This window comes from Pipistrellus kuhlii, unplaced genomic scaffold (genome assembly GCF_014108245.1).
Source record: "Pipistrellus kuhlii isolate mPipKuh1 unplaced genomic scaffold, mPipKuh1.p scaffold_m20_p_2, whole genome shotgun sequence".
In the NCBI taxonomy this organism is placed as follows: Eukaryota; Metazoa; Chordata; class Mammalia; order Chiroptera; family Vespertilionidae; genus Pipistrellus; species Pipistrellus kuhlii.
The window spans coordinates 161590301-161613792 of NW_023425515.1; the positions used below are offsets into that span (position 1 = coordinate 161590301).

The 23492-nt window shown below is 50.6% G+C and overlaps 2 protein-coding genes across 6 annotated transcripts in view; both read right to left on the reverse strand.

Annotated features, from left to right (window-relative positions):
• AGBL4 (AGBL carboxypeptidase 4) overlaps nt 1–23492 on the reverse strand; it is a 915072-nt gene that overhangs the window by 143587 nt on the left and 747993 nt on the right. The window lies entirely within an intron of this gene.
• BEND5 (BEN domain containing 5) overlaps nt 15620–23492 on the reverse strand; it is a 49033-nt gene continuing 41160 nt past the window's right edge. For all 4 annotated transcript variants that reach the window (XM_036445876.2, XM_036445879.2, XM_045584582.1 and 1 more), the window contains one exon: nt 15620–16149. In XM_036445876.2, coding sequence (XP_036301769.1) covers nt 15992–16149 — 158 coding nt within the window. In that variant the 3' untranslated portion in view covers nt 15620–15991. The remainder of the gene's footprint in view (nt 16150–23492) is intronic.

A 23492-nucleotide genomic window follows, 5' to 3' on the forward strand; every position in this document is an offset into this window, starting at 1 on the left:
GAAGGTCTCATTGGACACTCTGTCCATTCCCACTTGCCTACCAGCAATTGTCACCGCTCCCTCCCCACGGTGCGGCTGGTGCTCCTAGTGTGGCTGCTTCTCCCCAGCTCCCCTAACCCCACAGCAAGCTGTGCCTTCTCCCGAGTCATCCAGCCCTTGCTCTGGCATCCCTCACTGGCCTTTCCCTGCCCCGAGCCCCACAGTTTCTAAGGGTCTCTGTTTCCTCTTGCCTGGGTTCCTGATGCAGCTTTTTAAGGACATCCCTGCCTCCACACTGAATCCAGAGTGAAGGCTCTAAAAGAGAGGTCGTCAACCGGTAATCTGTGGACCACTGGTGTTCCATGAGATCTGCTTTGGTGACTGCTGCTCTAAAATGCAAATTGGGTGACAAGACCACTGGCTGGACCCCCTCCCCAGGGCTCCCCAAAGCCTCAGCCTCATCTTCTGGACCACCTCCCTCTGCATACACTCGCCCACCCTCGGCCTAGGCGACTCCCTCTGCATCATCGCCTCCCTCTCCATCATCTCCTCCCTCTCCATCATCTCTTCCCTCTCCATCATCGCCTCCCTCTGCATCATCGCCTCCCTCTCCATCATCGCCTCCCTCTCCATCATCGCCTCCCTCTGCCTCATCGCCTCCCTCTCCATCATCACCTCCCTCTCCATCATCTCCTCCCTCTCCATCATCGCCTCCCTCTCCATCATCCCCTCCCTCTGAATCATCGCCTCCCTCTCCATCATCGCCTCCCTCTCCATCATCCCCTCCCTCTCCATCATCCCCTCCCTCTGAATCATCGCCTCCCTCTCCATCATTGCTTCCCTCTCCATCATCGCCTCCCTCCCCATCATCTCCTCCCTCTCCATCATCTCCTCCCTCTCTATCATCTCCTCCCTCTCCATCATCTCCTCCCTCTCCATCATCGCCTCCCTCTCCATCATCGCCTCCCTCTCCATCATTGCCTGCAGTCCTCAGGCTGGCCCCTGAGAGGTAGGGGCAGGGGCGAGGCTCTCAGCACCTGGCCCTTTCCTGATGGTTCAGGCCCACTGTTTGCTCTCTTTGTCCCCTGAGCACGTCATATGTCCTTTCCTGGACTCAGTTTCCACTTTAGCAAAATGAGGTTTTAATTCCTAGCCTGGAGGCTGTTTAAGTTAATAATAATAGTAAGTAGTATAGCAATAACAACATGCAGCACTAATCGCTGGCCGGGCTCCTGCACCCTAGTGGGCTGGGCTGGGCTGGGTGGTTAGGGGATTGCCTAGCACCAGGCCTGGCACGGGGAAGCACCCAGGAGCTACGGGCACCACTGGGACCGTCACGTCCGACCTGGAGGAGGCTCGTGAGCTGAGAATATGCCAGGCACGTCTGGGGCCAGCACACAGCGCAGCTGGCTGCAGCTCAGGGCCCGTGTTTAATATAAGATTAATGAAATTGTCAAATTGACCTTGTCAGTGTCTGCTCAATCCAATTACATGGCGGTGGCCCCCGTGAACGGGGTTAAAACAGGAGTGCACACAGGAGACTGAGACGGTGGCCCTGGGAGACGGTGCTGCCCAGAATCCCTGCAGAGCCGTCCTCCCTGCAGCCCGGCCCAAGCGCCCGGCTGGCTGAGAACTCAGTCACTGTCAGGGCACAGGGTCCTTGCTCCACAGAAACCGCAGCTGAGCACCCAACCGCCACCACGCAGGGGCACTTGGAGCCCTGACTGATGCCAGGACATGCCATGCTGGGCCTGGGACATGGCGAGCACGACTTAGTCACTGTCCTTGAGGAGTCCTTGGTCTGGTGGGTGGGACAGACACAAAAACAAACGAGATTCTCTGAGAGAAGGCTCCCAGACAAGGCACACATAGGTCATCCCCACACTCAGCAGGCTCCTGGCAAAGACGGCACATGCAGGGAGCAATGACCGGAAGAAAGAGATGGGCAGAGTGCAAGGGGCAGCGCCAGCCTCAGGGGATAGCCAGGCTTCAGTGGGTGGACCGTGGAGGGATGTTCTGCAAAGCAGCCAGGGTGCTGGGGAGTCTGTTCCTGCAGGGAAGGACCAGGTGGGGAGGGTGCAGGGCTGGGGTTGGGGAGAGCCTGGAGCAGCTCAGGGCACCTGGGGAAGGGAGGCTGAGGGGCACACAGATGAGGGGCACGGTGAGCTTTTTGGGGTGTGAGGCTTTCCCAGGAGTAAGCCCGGCAGTGCTGTGTGTGTGAGAAAGCCCGGTCCTCGCTGGAAGGCTCCAGTGGGCCTGGATGGAGGGGACATCTGAAGAGTCTGTGGTGTCCGCCGCAGCTCGACTGACCTCCAGTTCCCCAGACAGACCCCGAGGAAGAGGCTGGGCAGGGAGCTGCTCTGTAACCGGCCTCGCCAGCAGCCCCTCCTCCGGGTCCAGAACCTGCCAGTCACTCCCCTGCCCTGCTGGGGGGATTTCCTGCATTCTCCCATAAATGGCCCTTTTCAGTTCACTGGGCTTGCTGGCACCCCTTCAATAATCAGATCTTCACGACCACACTGTCAGCCAGAAGGCATCAGTATTCCCATTTTACAGTGGATGAAATGGAGGCACAGGGCAACGGAACATTCCTGCCACAGGCTGGCTCACCATGGAGGTGGGACTCGGGCCTATGTATACTGAACTAAAGGCCCTTGCTCATCCCATTCCCAAGTCTATCTTTAAGGGAAGGAGGGACTAATGCTGGACATCTTGGCACGAGAAGTGGGTAGAGATGGGCAGATTCTGTGTGGCCCCTTACCAACAGACCTGTCTTATTTCATCAACAGATAATCCTGCCAACTACATTCCTAGGGCTCAACGGGGCCTGAAACATGAGACCCACATTGGGATGTTGTCTTTAAGCAAAATGATTCGTGTTCAGCCAAAGATTCCTATGAGAACAGGTGCCACAGTGCCCCCAGGTGGGACAAAGCCCTAGTCCCCTCCCATTGAATGACATCACCGTTCACCTGCTCAAGAAACGGGGGAGTCACTGCTCAGATCCCCTTCCCCTCTAGTCAGCAAATCATGGTGGCTTTACCCCAGGAACACCTTTCCACCCTTCATTTCCACCTTACCACCTTCCCTTCATTTCCACACCACCCTCACTGTGCTTTGCTCCGGTCTTCACATTTCTTGCAGACCATTCAGTTGGCCTCCTAACCATTTTCCCTAATTCTAGCCTCACCCTCCCATTCATAGCCACAATTCCACCAGCATGGTTCCTCTGAAACACAAATCTAAACATATCATGCCCGGGCTCAACATCCTTCAGTGACTCCCCATTGTCATCTGAGAGCAAAGTCCAGCTTCTTAGCTGGCCCCAACCACCCCACAGCCTTGTCTCTCAACACCTCACTCAGACCCCCCCCCCCCCCCCCCCCCCGATCCTTTGCTGAACTCTATGGTACCGAGAAGTCGCCGAGCATTTTGAGTCCCTCACCCACTTACTGCCCCAACCACCTGTCCACTTGTGAGCCTCTGCTGCATGCTCGGCACTCTTCTAGTCATTGTGCTTATGAAGCGGACGCATTGGCTGGTGGCAGTGGTAAGACAACATTCAAATAACTATATCAGGCAGGGGAAATAGCACAGCAGAAGAGGACTAGGAAGGGCCCTGGGGTGGGTGCCATGTGTGGGTTCTCTGGGCAGGAGGACAGGAGGAGTGTTTCTGATGACAGAGATGTGGGCAAAGGTCTGGAGGAAGCCATGTGACGTCTGCAGGGAGTCACCTTATTCACCCCATCCCTCTGCGTGGAATGCCTGTGCCTCTTGCCCCAGTCCTCGCCTGAGAATGGGCTCCATAGTCACCTCCTCTAGGGCATTCAAGGAAGATTCATCAACACTTTCATGTCTCCACAGTCTCCCACCTGATGTCAGTCCTAGCTCTGTAATACCGGGGCACTGGGTCTATAGAGATTCATTCATTCATTCATTCATTCATTCATTCATTCATATTTTTTTAAGCAAAAACTGCTTGAATAGCCCCTGGGCACTGAGCTCTGCTCATGACTGTGTGCCGCCCCCTGGTCCCTGCTCACGAACTCCTAAGAGGGGGGACTTGGTGGCTCCATCTCATCATCCCGGTGCTGGCACAGCACCTGGCCCAGAAGGGATTTAGGTGAGTATTTGCTGAGTGAATAAACATTTGAGACTGTTTTATTGAAATACTTCAGAGTAAATTTGGAGACAGGCGTTCCTCCACTCAAGAGTAATTTAATAACCACAAATGCCTTTAACACAGTGGGGGGGAGTATGTTTTTCCCTTCTTGCTGCTGTTAAAATAAATGGCATTTTTAATAAAGTGTCCCCATACAGCATACAGAATGTGGCCATGGGATGAAATAAATAAAAATGCAGTGAAATTATGCGCTGCAGAATAGACTTTTTCTGGTCTTTTGGTTATTAAATTTAATCACTTCTGAGCTGTGCCCCTGCTCTCTTTCCTAGAGGCAGGTACACTTTTGATTAAAATGTGGGCCCCAGAGCACTTTCGCGGGGGAGGGCTCGGCTGTGTCCCCAGAGGAGCTGTAGGGAGCAGGCGAGCGGATGACGGGGGGGCCACGGTGACAGCCACAATGTGCTTCTCACTTGATGGACGTGTTTATCCCCAGACAGAGAGCACCGCAGTCACGGGGCATATGGAAATCTTGCAATTAAGGCAAAGTCTAATTAGAGACTACACATTCAAAATACAAAGGGACCTCTGAGTGGCAGCCACTCTGGTCGGCTGGGAAACGTGATTATCCCACTCCCGTCCCTGCCGCAGCCACTCGTGGACTGAATGATGGGAGTGGGGGTGCGTCATGTGGCCGTACATGGGTTCTCCAGGGACAGCTTTGCCTTCCCAGCCCGTGGAGACGGCTCGGCCCCTGGAGAAGAGCTCAGGTTTTGGATCCACCGGACTTGGCTTTGGGTTCTGACTCTGCCCCTCATGGCCATTCCCGCCCCAGCATCCTCACCTTCCTAAAGGAGGGGTGGCGACCATCTCAAGGTCCATGAAGGGTCCTAAAGGGCTTTGGGGACTCAGTTGAAGGAAGCCGTTCACTGGGCGGGGTCACTGACCTGCCTTTGCCCCAGCCCCGAAGGCTCAGCTTCGCAGGGAAACCGGGAGTGGAGGCAGAGGGGCTGGGGGGCTCTGACTGTCACCCCTTCACTGCACCCACAGGACCCAGACAGCCTTCTCTGGGCCTTTCTCTCCTGGAGGACCTGACACTGTGCTGGGCCAGTGGTCGGCAAACTCGTTAGTCAACAGAGCCAAATATCAACAGTACAACAATTGAAATTTCTTTTGAGCCAAACTTTTTAAACTTAAACTTCTAATGCTACTTCTTCAAAATAGACTCGCCCAGGCCATGATATTTTGTGAAAGAGACACACTCAAGGGGCCAAAGAGCCGCATGTGACTCGAGAGCCACAGTTTGCAGACCACGGTGCTGGGCAATCAGTGTTATGAGTCCACAGGGGTGGAGACCTTTCATCCAAATAGTCCCCAGACACAGAGGCGGCTGGAGGGCTGGGGAGACACCAGCATTTCCTGAGCTTGGACTGCAGTCAAGAGGTGATTTCAAATCTGTCCCTGCCCTCGAGAGAGTCACAAGGAGTCAGGAAGACAGACAGCAAGGAGCAAAGAGTGGGTGGCCTCAGTTTACATGCCTACAACATTTTGTAGCCTTCAAGGCACCTCTCCCTGGATCCTTGCAAGAACCCGTGGGGCCGGGGGGGTTAACTGGAGCTGCAGGGCCGGGGTACAGGGAACCCCCACCCCGTGACCCTCCCAGGCATAGCTTGGCCGAACTGTTCTGTCTGCTTGTTTCTTCAGCTCTCTTTTTTGTTTGTTTTAAATATTAAAACTGTATAGCCTGACCGGTTTGGCTCAGTGGATAGAGCATCAGCCTGCGGACTGAAAGGTCCCAGGTTTGATTCCGGTCAAGGGCATGTACCTTGGTTGAGGGCACATCCCCAGTAGGGTGTGTGCAAGAGACAGCTGATTGATGATTCTCTCTCATCCATGTTTCTAACTCTCTATTCCTCCCTCTTCCTCTCTGTAAAAAAATCAATAAAATATATTTTAAAAAAAAACACAAAAAACTGTACAGAAGTCTCTGAGGCACTCTTCCCTGCCTACCCTGAGAAAGGCTGCCCCAGAGCCGGGCTGTCTCCTGCCTGCCAAGTTTTCATACCGGCACATCTGTACATGAACAATCCACAATGTCACTTTGCATATTTTAAGATTTTACATATGTTGTCTCACACTCTATGAGTTCCATTCCACCACTAGCTTTTTTGACTCCATATTAAGCTTTAGAGATTGATTTATGCTAAGGCATATAGTTCTGGTTCATTTCTTTTGCTGTATGGTATTTCCCCCTATGAAGAAAGTCTGTGTGTGTGTGTGTGTATGCGTGTGTGTGTGTGTGTATGTGTGTGTGTGTGCGCGCGCACGCGCGCGCAAGCACATGTGTAATTATCGTGTTGTTGTTGGACATGTGCTTCCACTCTTTCCACCAGCCCTCGGTGCTTTACCAGGGACCCATGTATGTGAACATGGTTGGACTCCTGCCAGAGAGGAGAACCCCTCCTGAGCTTTGCCTCCCGGTGCAATCTGGTCAGCTGGCCCCCTGGGTGGTGAGGAATGGACGGCACAGAGGCTGAGATAAAAGAACAGTGGGCTTGGCCTCAAGAGGGCCTGGACTTGAATCCTGACCCTCCTGCTTATGAGCTGTGTGACCTGTGCAAACTCTGAACTCTCCGGCCTGCAGTGTCCTCACCAGGAGAAATGAAGACATTAACACCAACTCCTAAACACCCTTCTGGTGATGAAAGCAGGACGCCTTCAGTGTGGGTGCCGACAAAACAGGAGGAGTTCCACACAGCTAAAGGGAAGCTGCCCTGATCCTGGGCCGAGGGAAGGGCCCCCGGAGGCACCAGCAGCTGTCAGTTGCCCTTCTCACTCTGAGCAAAAAAGTCTGGATGAAAAGCTCAATCTTAAAAACTAAAGACAACAACAACAACAAAACCACACATGCAAAAAAAGGAGGGAAGAAACCAAGCCACCTTATAATCATAAATTAAAACTGGGGGAGCCCACCCTACCTCCCAAACTGGCCTTGGTTTCTCTTCCAGCTGTGCCTTTGATTGGCCAACATTGGAAGTCTGGGTGGGTGCACTTGGCCTTGGGCCAGGCTCCCTGAAGGGCAGCCGCACCCTGCAAAGCCTACCTGCCCTCCTGGGCCCTGGGGATGGCAGCAGGGGGGCTGGGCTACAAAGGGTTAAATCGCTTTCTCCTCCAAGAGGTTGGAGCCAATGAAGCTTTCTGTTTAAATGGCCTATAACCATCTCCCCCAAGCTCCTCAGCTCAGAAAAGTGCACATGTCAGCGAAATAAAAAATAACTTAGAGAGCCACTGGAAAGCACTCCAGTCTCCCTCCTGCCTGCAAAGGCCACCTCTCACTGGTGGCTCTTACTTTTCACACCCAGGGCCAGGGGCTTCCCACCCGTTTGTGGAAAGAATGTAATGTATCAGAGGTTGAAACCTGCTTCCTCACAGCGGGAGGGGCTGGGGAGCAGGAACCCTGGAGGGGAGCGCCTCCCACCTGGAGTGCCTGTTGACTGCAAACCCTGCCTGGGCCAGGGGGACTACTGTCAGGGCCACGCCAGCCTGCAGAAGTCAGCAAGGCAGGCACAGTCACATGTGAGTTATAACTGAGGAAACAGAGGCTCTAGAAAGGAAGTGGCAGATCCAAGGTCCTACACAGGTGTGGCTGGGTGCTCCTGGCTAAACACTCAGCACCCATCTGCAGACAGGAAAGGCGGTGTCTGAGCACCCACTGCCTGCTGTGTGCAGCTCTTTAGGCGCCAGTCCTGGAACACCAGCACCCCTAATTCTGGCTGCATGGCTGACAAATCTGAGGCCTCAGAAGTTTGAGTAACTAGGCCAAGGTCATGCTACTGAGAAGCAGTGGAGGAAAGGTTCGAAGCCACACTCTCTAACTTCACACCACACTGTGTCCAGGGCAGCGGGGCAGTGCTCAGGGAAGAGCTGACACAGAGAAAACATTGGGCTGATGACCGTCTACCTCCTGTCTCTGCCGCCCCTCCATGGGCATGAGGGCTGCTCAGCCGAGCTGCTGCCCCAGCCGCCGTGGCCCTGGGCTCTCCCAGCTGGACCACTGCACAGGGTGCTCACAGCAGCCAGTGCACCAGGGGGGCCGGGGAAGGGGTTCCCAGCCCAAGCTGGCGGGGAGCACCTGGGAGGGAGGGAGGGCAGGAGGAATAGAAGTACAAGGTCACAGGGAAGTGGCGGCATGCAAGGTTCAGCTGGAGGAAACACCTGTGTCAGGAAGATATCTATGGCAGCTTATAGCACAGTTCTTAGTACACCAGGTAATGGAGCCACTGAGGCTGTGGTGCCAGGCCTGGCTCCTGGTCTGGCTGTGCCATCTGGGACAAGTTACCCAATGTCTTTAAGTCAGATTCCTGTCTGTGAAATGGGAATGGAAATAGTAATCTTCCCTGCAGGGTTGTGTGAGAAATAAAATAATAAGGAGCATCTAGTACATAGTAAGTGTTTAGTAAATATTAATATAAAAGCAATGTCCACATCTGTATCTCCTTGGATAACCCCAGGTCCTGCGTCGAGGGCCCCTCTGGGAGGGTTTTCTGCCTCATTCAGACTGCCTCCCCACCTCTCTATGCAGCCTCCTCCGCACTCAAACTGTCTCACCCAATTCTCTTTTTCCTTTTTTCTATAATCTTTTTATTGATCACGTCTTCTGTTTGTCTTCCTGCCCATGCCACTCCACCCCCACTAGGATTTAAATTCTCTGTGTTTTCCTTTGTGTCTCGGGTGTTTAGACCAGTAACTGGCATGCAGGGGTACTGGTCAGCAGTGGCTGAGAGGGTGTCCTGTGGAATACAGGACAGAACACAGGGTCTGGGGACACTCGAGGTGTGACTCCCTGGTCCCCGACCCCCGGAGTCTGGTGGAGTGCCGGGCACAGGTAGATGTGGAAGATGAGTGGAAGGGAGTTGGGCCAACAGACAAGCCATCAACTCACTGCCCTCTCATCTGCCAGACATGGGTTCCGCGGTCATGTTCCCAAGCCCTCCCCTGGTCACACAGGATGGAGTAGTCTCAGAGCCTCCAACGACCCAGCTCAGGAAGGCTAATTAGTGAGTGCACGTGGGTCTCTAGGGGAAGACCACATGGCTTTCCTTCTCACTGAACTAAACGTTATGAGTGGTAACTTGGTGAAGATACAAAAGATCATATTTATCCTATAAAACTGAGAGGAAGGGTGTATCATGATAACAAATTCCATAAGGATCTCAAATACCCAAATGTCTACACAGACAATTCACATTGGAGGAAGTTGAAAAAGCACATCTGCATCCATAGTTAATTGGCCAAAATTCTTTACAAATTCCAAATACTGATGAGGTTGTGGGGAAATGGCACATGCACGCCTACCCTGCTGGAGATAGGAACTCACGTTTTGGAAAGCAATGTAACAATACACGTAAAGGACTCTAAAAATGCTCTTGCCTTTTAACCCAATTGACTCCTACCTATAGGGAATTTTCTCTAAGAAACCAACAACCATCGAGGATCATGGCAACATTATCTCTCATATCAAGAAAATAGACAACAAAACACAAAGCGAGGAGATAATAAGGTAACCATGGCCCCGTGCTGGGGAGGGCATGAAAATGGCAGCCACACAAATCAGGCTGCTGAGGGGAGATGCTTACCTTACCTACAATGTTACAGGGACAAAGCATGATCATGAAAGGCTGGCCGGCTGCCATGAACAGAGACGGGAGGGACAAACCCATGGAAAGAAAGGAGGGGTGTCCAGGAGTGAACGTGCAGCTGGGCTTGTGGCTCTTGGTTCTTTCTTTTTTTTTGGCTTTCCTCAGATTTTGTTTTATATTTTAAACACAAATGGAAAAGAAGATCTCAACCAGCTGGAATGTTGGCTGAAACCAACACGATGAAATGGAACAGAGATAAATGCAAAGCTCTGTATTTCATTTAAGAAATATATTGAAGACACACAATGGAGGTGCGAAGGGGCATAAAGAGCTGTGAGAATAAAAAGGGGAAGGAAAAAGGAACACAAAAAAACGCTCTTGCGGTGGCTGCAGGTCTGGCTCAGTAGGCCAGTGTTATTACCGTGCACTGAGTAACAGACCAGGTGACCAGGGCAATGCAACGTTTCCTCTCTCCTATTACACAGTGAATTCAGGATGTGAATTTGATGTGAATTTCTCTGGTTTCAAAATCTATGCTCTTTCTTTTAAAATGCAGTGAACGAAAGGGACAAGTCATGTGAGCCAAGAAGAGGGAGCACGAATTACTAGCTCATAGGATGTTGGGCTTTGGTGACCATGAACTCGACATGAGATAATTCTACCACTACAGACGCTCATGCAAAGCTAGGCCATGTGCCATCCAGGAGTAAGAGGTAACAACCTGCCCTCATTAGTGCTGGCCAGGCCCTTCCTGGAGGCGTGTCCAGTCCTGAGCCCCACCTCACAGGGACCCATTTATGAAAGAGCAACCATCTGGTCAGAGTTCTCAGGGTCGAAGAATGAAGATGCTGAATGCCCCAGTGCTCTACTCACATCCTACTCTATAGTCCTGATGCAACCTGGCGAGGGGGGTATCATATTCTCATTTTTAAATGAAAAACTAAAGCTGAGAGGTTAAGAATTTGTTTAAGATCATATATTAATAAGTGGCAGTCAGCATTTAAACACACAGCTTTCTGAGTCCCAAGTCTCGGGCCCTGGTTGGGCAGTTGGGTAGAATGTCGTCCCGATATGCCAAGGTTGTGGGTTTGATTTCAGTCCAGCCACATACAAGAAGAAACAAGTGAATGCATAAATAAGTAGACCAACAAATATTTCTCTCTCTAAATCAATCTATCTAGGGTCTCCACTGTTTCCTGCGCAGTGTCCCTTGTGTGAAAAATGATAAAACAGAACTTGACCTACTTATTAGTCGGAGCAGAGACATGACTGCCACCTTCAACTCTCCCAAGGGCTCTGTGTAGCTTCAGTGGAGAGACCTGAATGATCTGAGAGGTCTCAGGGTGCTCCAGGAGAGAGCATCTTAGTAATGGCAGTGACCGAGTGGACTCTCTGGTAGGAGGATGAATTCCCACTCCTGGAGGTAGGCAAGCATGGTGTGGAAACCAATGGAGAGAGATCTGGGCACAAGACCCATAAGTTCACTCTTGACCCTTAGCTTCCATGAGTCTCTGAAACTGCTTGGCAGAAACTGACCAATCCCTTCAAAAGACATGATAACCGTATCTGCTGGTACGTCTATTTTCTGACATCAAAGTGAAAATTATATGCCCAGAGTAAACATGTTGACCCAGACAAAACTAAACACAGAAAATGAAATGGATTCTACTGGAGATGCTTGTAGGTTAAGCTATTAATTTTTGTTTCCAATAAACCAAACTCTGGAGAGATGTGTAGTCTTGGAAGTAATCAAAGAAAGCTTAATGAGGCACTGGTTTCACCTAAGTTGGCAAAATAATGTAAACAATGGTCACACCCATTATGTGCATCAAAGAATATAAAAATGTCACTCCTTTTAATCCAGGAAAATCAACCCTAAGAAAGTGATATATACTGAAAACAAAACTATTCATCAACAACCTAAAAATTCCAGGAAGGCAAATGGGCCAGCTGGGTGGCAGAGGTGGGGCTGAGGCCCGTGTGCACAGGGAAAGGCCTGTGAGTACTGGGCACTATTGGTGAGCATAAGGTGTCTGAACAGCCAAAGGCAGGTATGAAAGCCAAGGTCAAAACAGGTCAGACACAAGATAGGAGTACACTCAGGTGAAGATTGAATGGGCATAGAGGGAAAGGGAGGGGAGGGGAGGGTGGGAGGGAAGGGGAGTGGAGTGGGGGGAAGGGGAAGAGAGGGGAGGGGAGATGTAGGTTGCTGGCCAATTACACACTCTCACGGCGGCACTTTAATTAGTCTCAGTCCTCCATAATTGGACATTATTTTCTCCGTTTTGCAGATGAAGAAGATGGTGTTCAGAAAGATAAAGTGAGTCACTCTAAGGCGGGTAGAAGGTGCTGGAGTTGGGAATTGGACTCCCATGCAATGACCTCCGAAACCAAGCTCGCTCTACCACGCGTGCAGCACGGCCTCTTATGAACGGGCAGCCCCGAGGGTCAGCCACACAGCTGGCCAGATGTTTGATGGCTGCAGCTCGATGTCTGTCCACTGAGTGAATGTTGGAACTGTTGGCGATAATTTCCCGGAGCAACAGGAAAGAGTGTTAAACAGAAAGGAAAGGACACAAGCCTGCTGTATGCTATGATCACAGGCGCATACAATACACATTTGCGCCTTGGGAAGACCGGAAGAGCCACAGCACAACACTTGCAGCAATGCAAGCTGGGATGTTTCCCCTACTTCCCCCAAATTTCTTTAAAGTGGTTTTCCTTTGTAACTACAAAAATGGCATGATTTAGAAATGGACCCAAGAAACCCTTTGGCACATAGCAGTCACTAACAAACTTTCCTCAGCCAGAAAATACAAACAAGCCACATCCTCATGTTTCATCTGCAACAGGGGACTTGCCGCCAGGGCTTCTGAAGACAGTGCCCGGCCTCATTGGTTCAGGCCCTGCCGGCTCAGTAGTGACCTCCTGTCCCCCACAGCACACTGGCACCGAAAGAAAGGGATGGAGAGAAAGAACCGAAGGGTGAAAGTGAGAGGAGATCATGGGTGCCCGGGCTGGAAGCCACCTTCCACATTGTGGCCAACTGAACAGCACGCAGTGGGCATGAAGGAGGGCTCTCAGTGAGGTTCAGGCAGATCCTCAGATCTTGGGAGAATTTATTCTCAATTTCAGGTGTCCTCAGGCACGTTAGAGGGAGCACGCTGTCTCACTTCGGAATCACTTCTTTTGGTTCTTAAAACAGGATTTCTGTGACACCAGTCTTGCTCAACAGCAGCCCTGGTGCTGAAATACAGCTCCCTCTCCCAGCTACGGAATGCAGCTCTCCAAACCAGAGCCCAGGAATCTGTGTTTTAATCACCTCAGCAAATCCTTAAGATTGGGAAAGTTTAGGAAATCCTTGTCTAACACAAAAACCACTTGAGTTTTGCGAATGTAATAAACTGTGAACCCTCCTAATTAGTGCTATTCCCAGTCCCTCCAAATGGCTTCCATTAATGGGAATGATTTCCATTGACTGGTTGCTTAGGCCAGGCCTCTCCTGAACGTGCCTGAGATGACACAGCTAGATTCTCAGCGCAGACCATAATGCCCACTCACCTTTCGAGGAAGATGAAAAGGGCAGACATTGCACAGACTTGGATCTGACCCAGCTCCCCTGCTAACTCTGCCCATTTCCTCATTTGGGTGGGTGTAAGAACATGGCCTTGCCCTCATCTAGCAGTAACAGGATGCTCAGGTACACAGCGGATGCTCAGAAACCTCTCAGTAACCAGCGTGTTCAGCGTCCCCTGCTCCTGTCAAAATTGGCTCTCGGGTGCTTCCTTGCCACACCCACTTCTGATTTCATCCCGCCTGACAAGCTAAGGGTCACTAGCATGCGCGTGGCCTATAGAGACTTACAGAGCCCCTCTCCAGGTGCCACCTGGATCTCTCCCCATGACAGCTCCGTGTTAGGGATCATTATTTCCACTTTAGAAGAAACAAGTCCCGGAGAGATCAGGTAATCTCCCAGAAGTGGTAAAGTCAGAATTCGAACTCAGTTCCCAACATCTTTCACAACCTTGCTCTCTCCCTAGCATGTGCATCATATATCACACAGAGCACTCTCACCTGTGTCGTAGCAGTTTCTAAACATAGATCTCCACCCTATTTCCCCCCTGTCTAAAAGCTCCTATGGAGAGGCTTCCACTGTATCGGTCTCTGCAGAGAAGTGCACAGCTGTCTGGTGCTTGTGCCTTTGCCCTGCTTAGTGGGGAGGGATGAGCTCCAGGACGACGCATCCTCTTCCAGTCTCTCATGCATTCCATATGACACATGCCCAAGCCACCCCATGCCACTGAAATGAGCACATCTGATAGCAAGAGTTTATTGAACACGACTGCCCCTAACCTTACTGACCTTATGCAATGAGGATCCTACAGTAAACATTTAGGAAAGTTCTGGCACATATTTGTATCCATTGTTGCTGCCATTATTACTATTAATTACCCATATAGCCTGTGCCATAGGCATTACTTTTCTCATTATACTGATAAGCACTCTGAGAAGTTAAGTGATTGGTCCAAGATGACATTGCTAGTTTGGGGACAGCTAGGAAAATACCAGTAAAGAAAATTCACCTCTATATCCTATTAGTGAGCATATAGTAGATCACGTTATAAAGGATTATTTTACTTACTATTAATAGAATAAAATTCCTCAGAGGCAGCCACCTCCCTTCTTACGCCCTCAGTGGGTCACCTCCTCTTACACTGAATATCCTCAAGTCAAGGACCCTGAGCTTTCGCTTACAGACCAGTGGTTTTATGGTCTAGTAGTGGATAATCCATTAGACAAATAAGAGGCCAACGTTTTCAACCAATGCCTAAAAGCCAATAACCAAAAATTAAGAAAAAATAATAATGCCAACATTTATTATATATATATATATATTAAAGATATAATATGCAAATGGTCATTACACCGTGAAGCATAATGACTGACCAGATAACAACCAGATCACTGATCAGCAGGAGAGTGAGGCAGTGAGCTACAAGCAGGCAGTGGAGAGCTACAGGAGGGGGCAGGACAGCAAGCTATGCGGGGAGTGGTAGGGGTGGAGGGAGCTATAGGAGGGTGGGGTAGCGGACAGAGAGCTTCTGGAGGGTGGCAGTGAGCTACTGGCGCACAGATTTGCCATAAGGAATATATATATTAGGAGCCCTGTGTGTGTGTGTGTGTGTGTGTGTGTGTGTGTGTATATATATATATATATATATATATATATATATATACATATACACACACACATATACTAATATATATATTCCTTATGGCAACACTGTAAGGTAGATACCATCTCCTTAGGAAACAGAAGAGGTGAGGTTAAAACCAGAGCACAGGGGGGCGAGGTTTGGAACCCAGGTGCTCGCCAATCCCAATGTACCAAGAGGACTTCACAAGGCATCACAGAGAGGAAAGTGCAAATCAGCAGGAAGATCAAAGGTAGTTTGTCAGATTGCGCACCAGGCACCTTGGAGACTCAGCTGCTGAATGAGATAAAAACTATGTAACATGAAAGATCGCTTGAGATACAAGATAAGAGAAACAAACTGAGAGCAGGTGACCTGCCCCCGACTTCCCCATGGCAACTCTAGGCCACATCTAACATCACTGCCCCCACTCGGCTCAAATTATCCAGAAGCCGAATCTCTGGTCACCTTGAGTGAGAAAGGCTGAGTGAGAAAGGCGACTGGTCCTAGATCTGTCCTTTGAAGCAGGAGAAAGCAATCTGCTCTGGAGACAGCCCTTCGCAGCTGCAGTCAGCAGCACATCCCTTACGAACTCTCCCTCCCTCGGCCCGAGTGTTCCTCCCTCAAACACTAGTCGCCTCCACTGTACATTTAATATCCTTAAATAAGTGAGGATAATAATGATCTACATCAAAGAATTAATGAGCTTTATTATAGAACAAAATAGAGAAACAGAGATAAAAGTCCTTGAATGGTAAAAATATCAGTTTGAATTCTGGGTCAAGTGACAGGCAGGTCAGAGACACTCCATCCCCCGCCGAAAGGACATTTTCCCATCCCCGGAACAACACCGGGGCCGGGCAAGCCCGAGGCTCAGCACATCCATCTGCCTTCTTTGAAGTGGGAGGTCCAAGTTCAGCACAAGCCGCGACCCCGGAACCCCACTGGCTCCCTGCCATGCGCCACCGGCGCTGCGGGTCTGATCCGGACGGCACCTTGGCCCGCAAATCACACGCCGCACAAGGAAAACGAGAAGGCTTTATGAAAAAATCCAAAGTTTATTGCAAATTGTATTTTGCTTCCCTTCGCTCTTCATTTTTACAGGATTTATTGATATCCATGATCTTCTCACAGATGTACTTGTTGACTTTGGAGAGTCTCTGTGCAATTTCTGTTTCGTCCACAGTCTCTTGTGCTATTCTGTCGTATAAACACTCTGGACAGGGGAAAGAAACAGGAAGGCCGAGGATTAATGGGGAACTTGAGGTAAATCTTTGGAGGGGGGAGGGGAGATGTGATTCCTGCCATTTCCCAAATACCAACTCACTTACCTGGCATAGCAATATCTTCAGATTTTCAGACAAAACCCATATACAGTAAATGTATTCTTTAAAAATAATGATAAAACACCTGTGTGCCTGCGCCCCAGCTCTCCTCCGAAGCCCCCAGTGCCCTCCCCCTCCCTACCCTCTCTTGTCCTCACAAGAGGTAACCAGTCTTCTGCTTTTCTTTTTCTTGTAGTGTTAACACAAACGCACACATCCTTAAATGAGGTATTGGTTCCTTTCCCCAGTTTTTTTTTTTTTTTTTTTTTTTTTTTTTTTTTTTTTTTTTTTTTTTTTACTTATTATAAGTGTTCCCATACTCTCTAGAATCTGACTTCCTTTCCCCCTCCATATTAAAGATTTAAAATTGACCCGAGTTCAAGTGTAAGCTGCAGGTCATCTGTTTCCCTTGGAGAGTGGTGCCCTACTGTGTGACTATTCCACAGCCTGCGCTGCAGTCCACGGCCCGTGGGTACCTGGGTGGTTTCCAGGGTTTTGCAATTGCCAACACCGGGCGCTGTCTTGGGGCACCTGTGCTGGAGGTTCTCCAGGGCGGCCCGGGAGAGGGGCTGCCGTGTCAGGGTGCGTGCACAGTCAGCTTCACTAAGTGATGCCCAGCCAACTGTGTTCCCAAGCGGTCCAGCTGACGGGCACTCCCAGCAGTGTGTGCGGGGACTGGTGGCCCACGCTTTCCGCTGGACGTGGTCAGTTGTTAGGTTTTGATAACATGGCGGGCGGGAAGTGGTGTCTCACTGTGTGACTGACAATGAGGCTGGGCACAGCCGCTTTTTGAGGCTGCCATTTGCTGAGCTGAAGGAAGGCCTGACCTCCAGCCTGGGGACCTGGTGCCAGTCGTTAACCAGATCCTTCTCTCACAAACAAGGACAACAAATCAAGGGTGTCTTTTTAAGGCTGCCTTGAGGCACCTGAGATAAACTTTTTGCAAACCTTCTTCAAACTGTAAGGAATACTATACCAATATGGGGCTGTTACAATTATTTTATGTATTTACGACTGTTCATTCCCAGCACCTAGCATAGTGCTCAGAACAGGCAAGATTAGGTACATATCTGTTAAATTAATGAATTAACGTTTCTCCAGCAAAACCGGAGGGGACATAAAAATTCTGGACATAAGAGGGCGGGGAATATACCACTAGGTAGTCATGATGGGATAGACTTTTAATTTCCTTGAGCCTAAGCTTTCTCACCTACAAACCAGGAATGGCCACCCGATCTTAAGGAATGGCCATGGAGAACACACAAGATCTGTGTACAGGTGCGGAATGTCAAGGCTGGGAGGGATCACAGAGGCTTCCCTGTGCTAACCCTGCACGTACAGGCCAGGGGCCTGAGGCCTGGAGGAAGGCAGGAAGGATGGGCAGAATCCACTGCTGCCCCCTCTCAACCCCCCCAGTCTTTCCAGGCATGTGGCCAGCCTGCCTCCTGGTGCCATCCTGCTGCAGGTGCACGTGCTGTGGGCGTCCTGTCTCTGGGGCACCCTCCCATCCCACCTACGGCTTTGCATAGGCAGACTTTAAATACTTTTCATGGACCTCTACTACACCCGAATAATCTCCACTTTCTCTTGGCTTGGTCTTTCTATCGGGACTGAGACAAGAAGGTAGGGGCCCTGTCTGTCCCCCTTCCTACCTCTACTATTATCCACCTGAAGTGCCTCTTCACTCCAGGCTGTCCCACAAACCAGTGTCTTCATTCTTCTCTTCCAAGATTACCCCGATCCAGGCCTCCTCCTGCCTAAATCCCACACATTCTTCCCAATTCAGCCTTCTTGGAACCTACCAGTGTGAGTTAGGAGACTCCACTCTGCCTGCAACCTCTGTGCTCCCACCCTCACCTGGGTCTTTCTCTGCCCAAGCACTGATCACAGTAATAAGACTGCAACCACACTGTCCTCCTACAGAACAGAGCACGTGGCATCCCCTGTCCAGGCCCGGACAAGAAGGAAGCAGTGACTGCTCGCACCCAAAGCAAATGAGGGAGACACCTGCGCTGAGGACAGTTCTGAAGTCCAGGTGTTTGGCTCTCAGCCTAGGTGCTGTGCACCCTCTGGTGGGAATCTCTCTGGTCCATTTCACTACCTAGGAGGGCAGCATGTCAGACCAGATAACCCAGACACATTCCTCCAGAAGGTTCGGAGGCGGTAAAGAGGCAGAGGAGAGAGGAGCAGAGGAAGGAGAGCAGGTGTGAGGGCCCTCGAAGCCCCCAAGGTGAGCTGCAGACGATGCAGGAAAAGGGGTGCAGGCGGAGGGAGGCTTCAGAGGGGCCTCCGCAGAATTCCAATCATCATCATCGTGTGCCGGGGGTGAGAGCGCTGAATGGCCCCTCGGGATGAGGAAAGGCTTTCCTGAGGCTCCAGATATTAATCATCTGCGGTTGCCAGGAGCATCTCCCTCTGCGAGGGAGCCTGCGAGATTACTGCTTAATTAACGAGGTTTATAATGGTGCTAATGTGTCCTATTAAGAAAGTTATAAAAATTAACCAGAACTTAGGGCTGGGCTGCTCAGGGAAACTCTGCCACTCTGCAGAAGGTCACTTGACCTCAATAAGGTTGCACTGTCATTCCGGAGCTTGTCCCTCCCTCCGACTTTCATCTTTCTAAAGCAGGGTCAGCGTCCATGCCACCCCCTGCTATCCAGGAAGAAATGATTCTAAGATCAGAGAAGAGACGATTCTCACCAACCCTGTGAGCGTCAAAGCTTTTGTCATGTTTATACTGCACACATGGCTGAATGTGATAAAATCATAGAAAGCAAATACAATCTCAATCCAGCAGACAGCTTGCGTGGGGAAAGCCAGTCAAATGCAGTCTGGGAGAGCTCAAACAATCAGGCCCCAAATGGTGAGTGTGTGGTGGGATGGGAGAGAGCCCTCAGACCTGTCTGGCTGCAGGAAATCAGTCAGTCAGCAATGTCTTCAGTAAGATAGGTACTGGGGCAAGGCACCCCTGCCATCTCGGTCTGTTTGGCTCTGGTCTGGCCAGTGAAGGCCTTGAGGGAGTCAATTTCCTTTCACTGAGTGCCAGGCAAGCACTTCTCGACTCAAAGGGGTTGCTGGGCCAGGCTCCCAGGAGGCAAAGCCACGGACAGAAGAGCAGAGAGGTAGGCACAGGGCACTCTGGACTAAGAGGCTTTCTGAAGGAAGGTTCTCTCAAGCAGACCTGGGTGGTGAGTAGCAGAGAGCCGGGCAGAGCCACATGGATGTAGTGTGAGGAGTATGACCTGTGACCTAGGCCCTGGGAAAGCATCCGCACATTCCCTAACGTGAGAGAGATGCTAGCTTGTTAAGGGAATGCGATAGTTCATATGACAAGAACTTAAGAGTTTGAGGGAATACTGCTGAGAAATAAGGCTGCAGCTACAGCCAGCGGCCACATTATAATGGTGCTTGTATGACACATTAAGCAGCTTACCCTTTAACAATGGCTATGACAGGTGATGGTAACAAGATCATAATTTTGTTTCTAAAGATCACACAGTTACACAATGGAGAGAAGGGTCTGGAAGCTGCTGGAGTAGTGCGGGGAGAAGTGGTGTGACCTGGACAATGAGGGGGCTGTGGATGGAGAGGACAGGGTAAGAGGTACTTGGGGAAGAATAGAAAGGGAGTGAGGCATCAAGGATGAGGCATCTCAAGGTCCCTGGTTGGTGGAGCCATTCACCAAGACGGGAGACACAGCGGGCAGAGGCTTTGGAGAAAGCCGGAGGAGAGAGCAGTGAGTGGGCAGCTTTGCCAAGGCCACGGGACAACCATGAGGAGACAGCCAGTGGGCACCTGAGTGGGAACTCAGAAGTATGGACTGAGATTAAATACAGATGTAGGAGTCATCCTTCATTGACTCAACAAATGGTTATTGAACATTTGATAGATGCTAGCCCTCAATACTCTGCCATAAAGCTTATGTTTTAATGGGTGTGGAGGAGAAGGACAATTTTAAGTAAATAAACCAGGAGGAAATGCTATGCAGACATTTTAGGGTGAAAAGATAGCAAGGAAAGGCTGCACTGGACCGGGCAGCTGGGGAAGGGCTCCCCGAAGGACAATGGGGAGGCAGGACAAGCAGATGGGAGAAGGCACTGCTGGCAGTGGGATCGGGAAGGCAATGGGAGAAGGTCTGCGTGGTTCGTGCACAGGAGAAAAGGGGAAGTGATGAGAGATGAGGTTGCAGGGGTCAGCAGGCATCAGCCAGAATAAGGAGCCCAGGACCATGGGCTCAGTGAGGGCAGTGGTAACAATGGGCCATGAGCTGGGCTGAGGAAAGCTTTGTGGACTGAGTGAGGAGAGGGCTGGAGACAGAGGAGAGGGCAGCGGAGGAGGAGCCCACTGGTGGATGAGAAGCAGACAGGCAGGAGGGGACCTGACTGTGCAGGCCGGGGGTTCTCAGTAAAGGAGGCGTGGTCATGTCCCGCAGTGCTGGGAGAAGGTGAAAGATGTGCCCGGGCTTAGTAAGCAGAAGTCATTGGGAGAGTTGGCAAGGGCAGATGAAGTAGAGGGCTGGGGGTGGAGGCCCCATGGCAGGGGAGTTGCTAGGCAGTGAGTGGAGTGAACACAGGCAGTGAGTGTGGGTTACTCTTGCAAGAAATCTTCATGTGAAAAGGAAGAGATGTGGTGGCAGCCTGGTGATGGCAGTGGCCTCTGGGGAGTGTTATGTTTGTTTTGTAAATAAGTGATCAAAGCATATTTAAATCATGCGGGGAAGGAACCAGTAGAACAAGAATGCAATTGGAGGAACAGGTACTCAGGAAGGCAGGTGGGCTAGAGTACAGATGAAAAGAATGCCCAGCCCCAAGTAAGAGAAGGAAACTCTTCTTTCCAGACAAGAGGCAGGAGAATGGGGGCTCCAGGTAAGCCTGCCCATGTGGCATAGACCTATCATCTGAATGGGTTTAAAGCATCAGTGAAGATGTCTATTCGGCCCTTGGGGAGGCGGGATAAGGATGTGATCCTGGCTTTACAGATGCAGACACCAGCTATCTACTTGGTACCCACGCTGCACTAGGCTTGGGGAAGCAAAAGGAAAAGCTACGAACCAGGGTGAGCTCCAAGCTAAGCCAAAGCAGGGCTGGGACTCAACACCAGGCTTCTGACCCCTGCCCCCAGTTCCTCAAATTAAGCACATTGCACAGGAAGCCAACGGGGGAGGCCTCACAGCTGAAAAGCACTGAACAACCATGAACTTCCACACAGAGGCAGCTCACTTATCAGCAAAGGCTGATAACTTCTCACACCTCAAACATAACTATTTCCAAACTTAATCCTAGACTAATGTGACCAGATTTTAACATTGGTAAAGCGGGACACCATTGACGGAGGGGGGATGGGCGGGGGTGGTTCTTGATTAAAAATTTTGGAGCAGCAAAAATTTTCATAGAACGCAAAAATAGTATCATAATATATATTTTTTAAATTTCAACATAAGTACAATTTACAAATACAATAAATAAATAAAAATTATATATAGTATTATTTTATTCTTTGGCATATTTCTCATTTGAGTGAATTCTAACAACTGATCAACAATGTGAACTTTGATAAGCAGTTCTCGATAATCAGTTCTCAGCAATGATTTGTTATCATTAAAATTTAACACTATAAAATTAACAAAAATAATATAAAACACACATCCTGGCTAAATAGCTACATGGCCGCCGAAAACCGTATATTCCCTTCCCGTTCTCCCGCTGTTCCCTAGCTTGTCCTGCATTCTTTCAAAAAATCGGGACTGTCCCGCCAAAAGCAGAACGTCTGGACACCTTATCCTAGACAGTCCTCTTAACTGTCCTAACAGGCAGGTTTTCAGCTGAGGAAACAGACATGGAGGTCAGGTCTCAAGGTTTCCTTGGTCAGCCCTCCTTTCCTGTGCTCCTACTGTGTGCAGGCCCTGTGCTAGACATGAGGACCTGGAGATGAAGCCGGTATGGTTAGACTAGTGCCTGAGGCAGATACACGGCAGGCGACTTCGTACCCCGCAGCGATAGTGGGGCGGCCAGTCATGAAAGCACCTGGGACCTGCTGAGAGTCGCATTCCAACATGAATAAGGGAAATAGAATTCTGCCACCTATCAGGTGGGCCAGGGCTGCCTCCCCTGGAAGGAAAGGGGAAGTGATGAGAGATGAGGCCTCTATCTCTAGGGTGACCGCTCAAATTAAGCTCCACCATTTCAGACAGTGGGCCGACTGAAGGTTACCTCTGATTGTCTAAATAGAGATGGCTGCCTAAATAAATTAATCCTGAGTCAGCCAGGCAAGGCAGGCAGTGTGCTATACAGTGCAAGCCCCAGGCCAGGGCCTAGGGGAGTGGGTTAGAATCCAGGCATTGAAACCTTATGGCTGTGACCTCAGGCTGATCACCATGTCTGTGTCCTGCCTCCTGACCTCCAAAATACACCCAAGTCTGGTCATTCTTCTCCTCTCAGTGCTAACCCATTGATTACTCCACATGTGAGGCCCTCACTGCCTTCCTCCTGTTAAGTGGATAAATCCAGCCTGCTCACCTCGGCCTTCACAGCCTCAAGACTGGCTCTGGCCCACCTTCCTGACCTCCCTCTCCCCTCATTCACGATGCCATGGCTGCCAGGACTTCTTCACCCCTTCAGCGTGCTGGCCCTTGTACCTGCTCTTTATTCTGCCTGTTCAGCACCCTGGGCTGCCCCCTGCACATCCTGTTCCCAGCTCACATTCACCTCCTCAAACAGGCCTCCCACCACCAGCCGCACAGCCCTCCCCTTCCCACCTGAAATGACCTTGACTGTTCACAGACACAGCTGCCAGCGGCCCTGACCTGCCACGGGGCCTGCTCAGTGTGTATGTGGGGTTGATTGGGCGCTACTTTCTTACATGTGCCCGGCTCCGGCCACTCGGAGACCAGGGGTTAGAAACGCAGCTTCTGAGTCGGCCTCTCGCCTGGACTCCTGGCCCCACCCGGCCAGCTCTGTGTTCAGGACAAGTTATTTAGCAGCTGCACCTCGGCGTCCTCAGCTGTGAAACGGGTAATGAGAGGAGCCCACAGTAGGAGTGTTAGGAGGATTAAATGAGTTAGTGCCCGTAAACGAATTTTTAAAAACAGAACTGTTAAGAAACCCCAAGAACCTGAAACAGCAGGTGCTCAGATAGTTAGCAACCACTAGAGTACTCTGCCGCCTGCACTGCCCTGGCCTCTGTGAGTTGTGTTATCTGCGCAGTAACTGGCCGTTCTTATGTTCCTCTTCCCTGA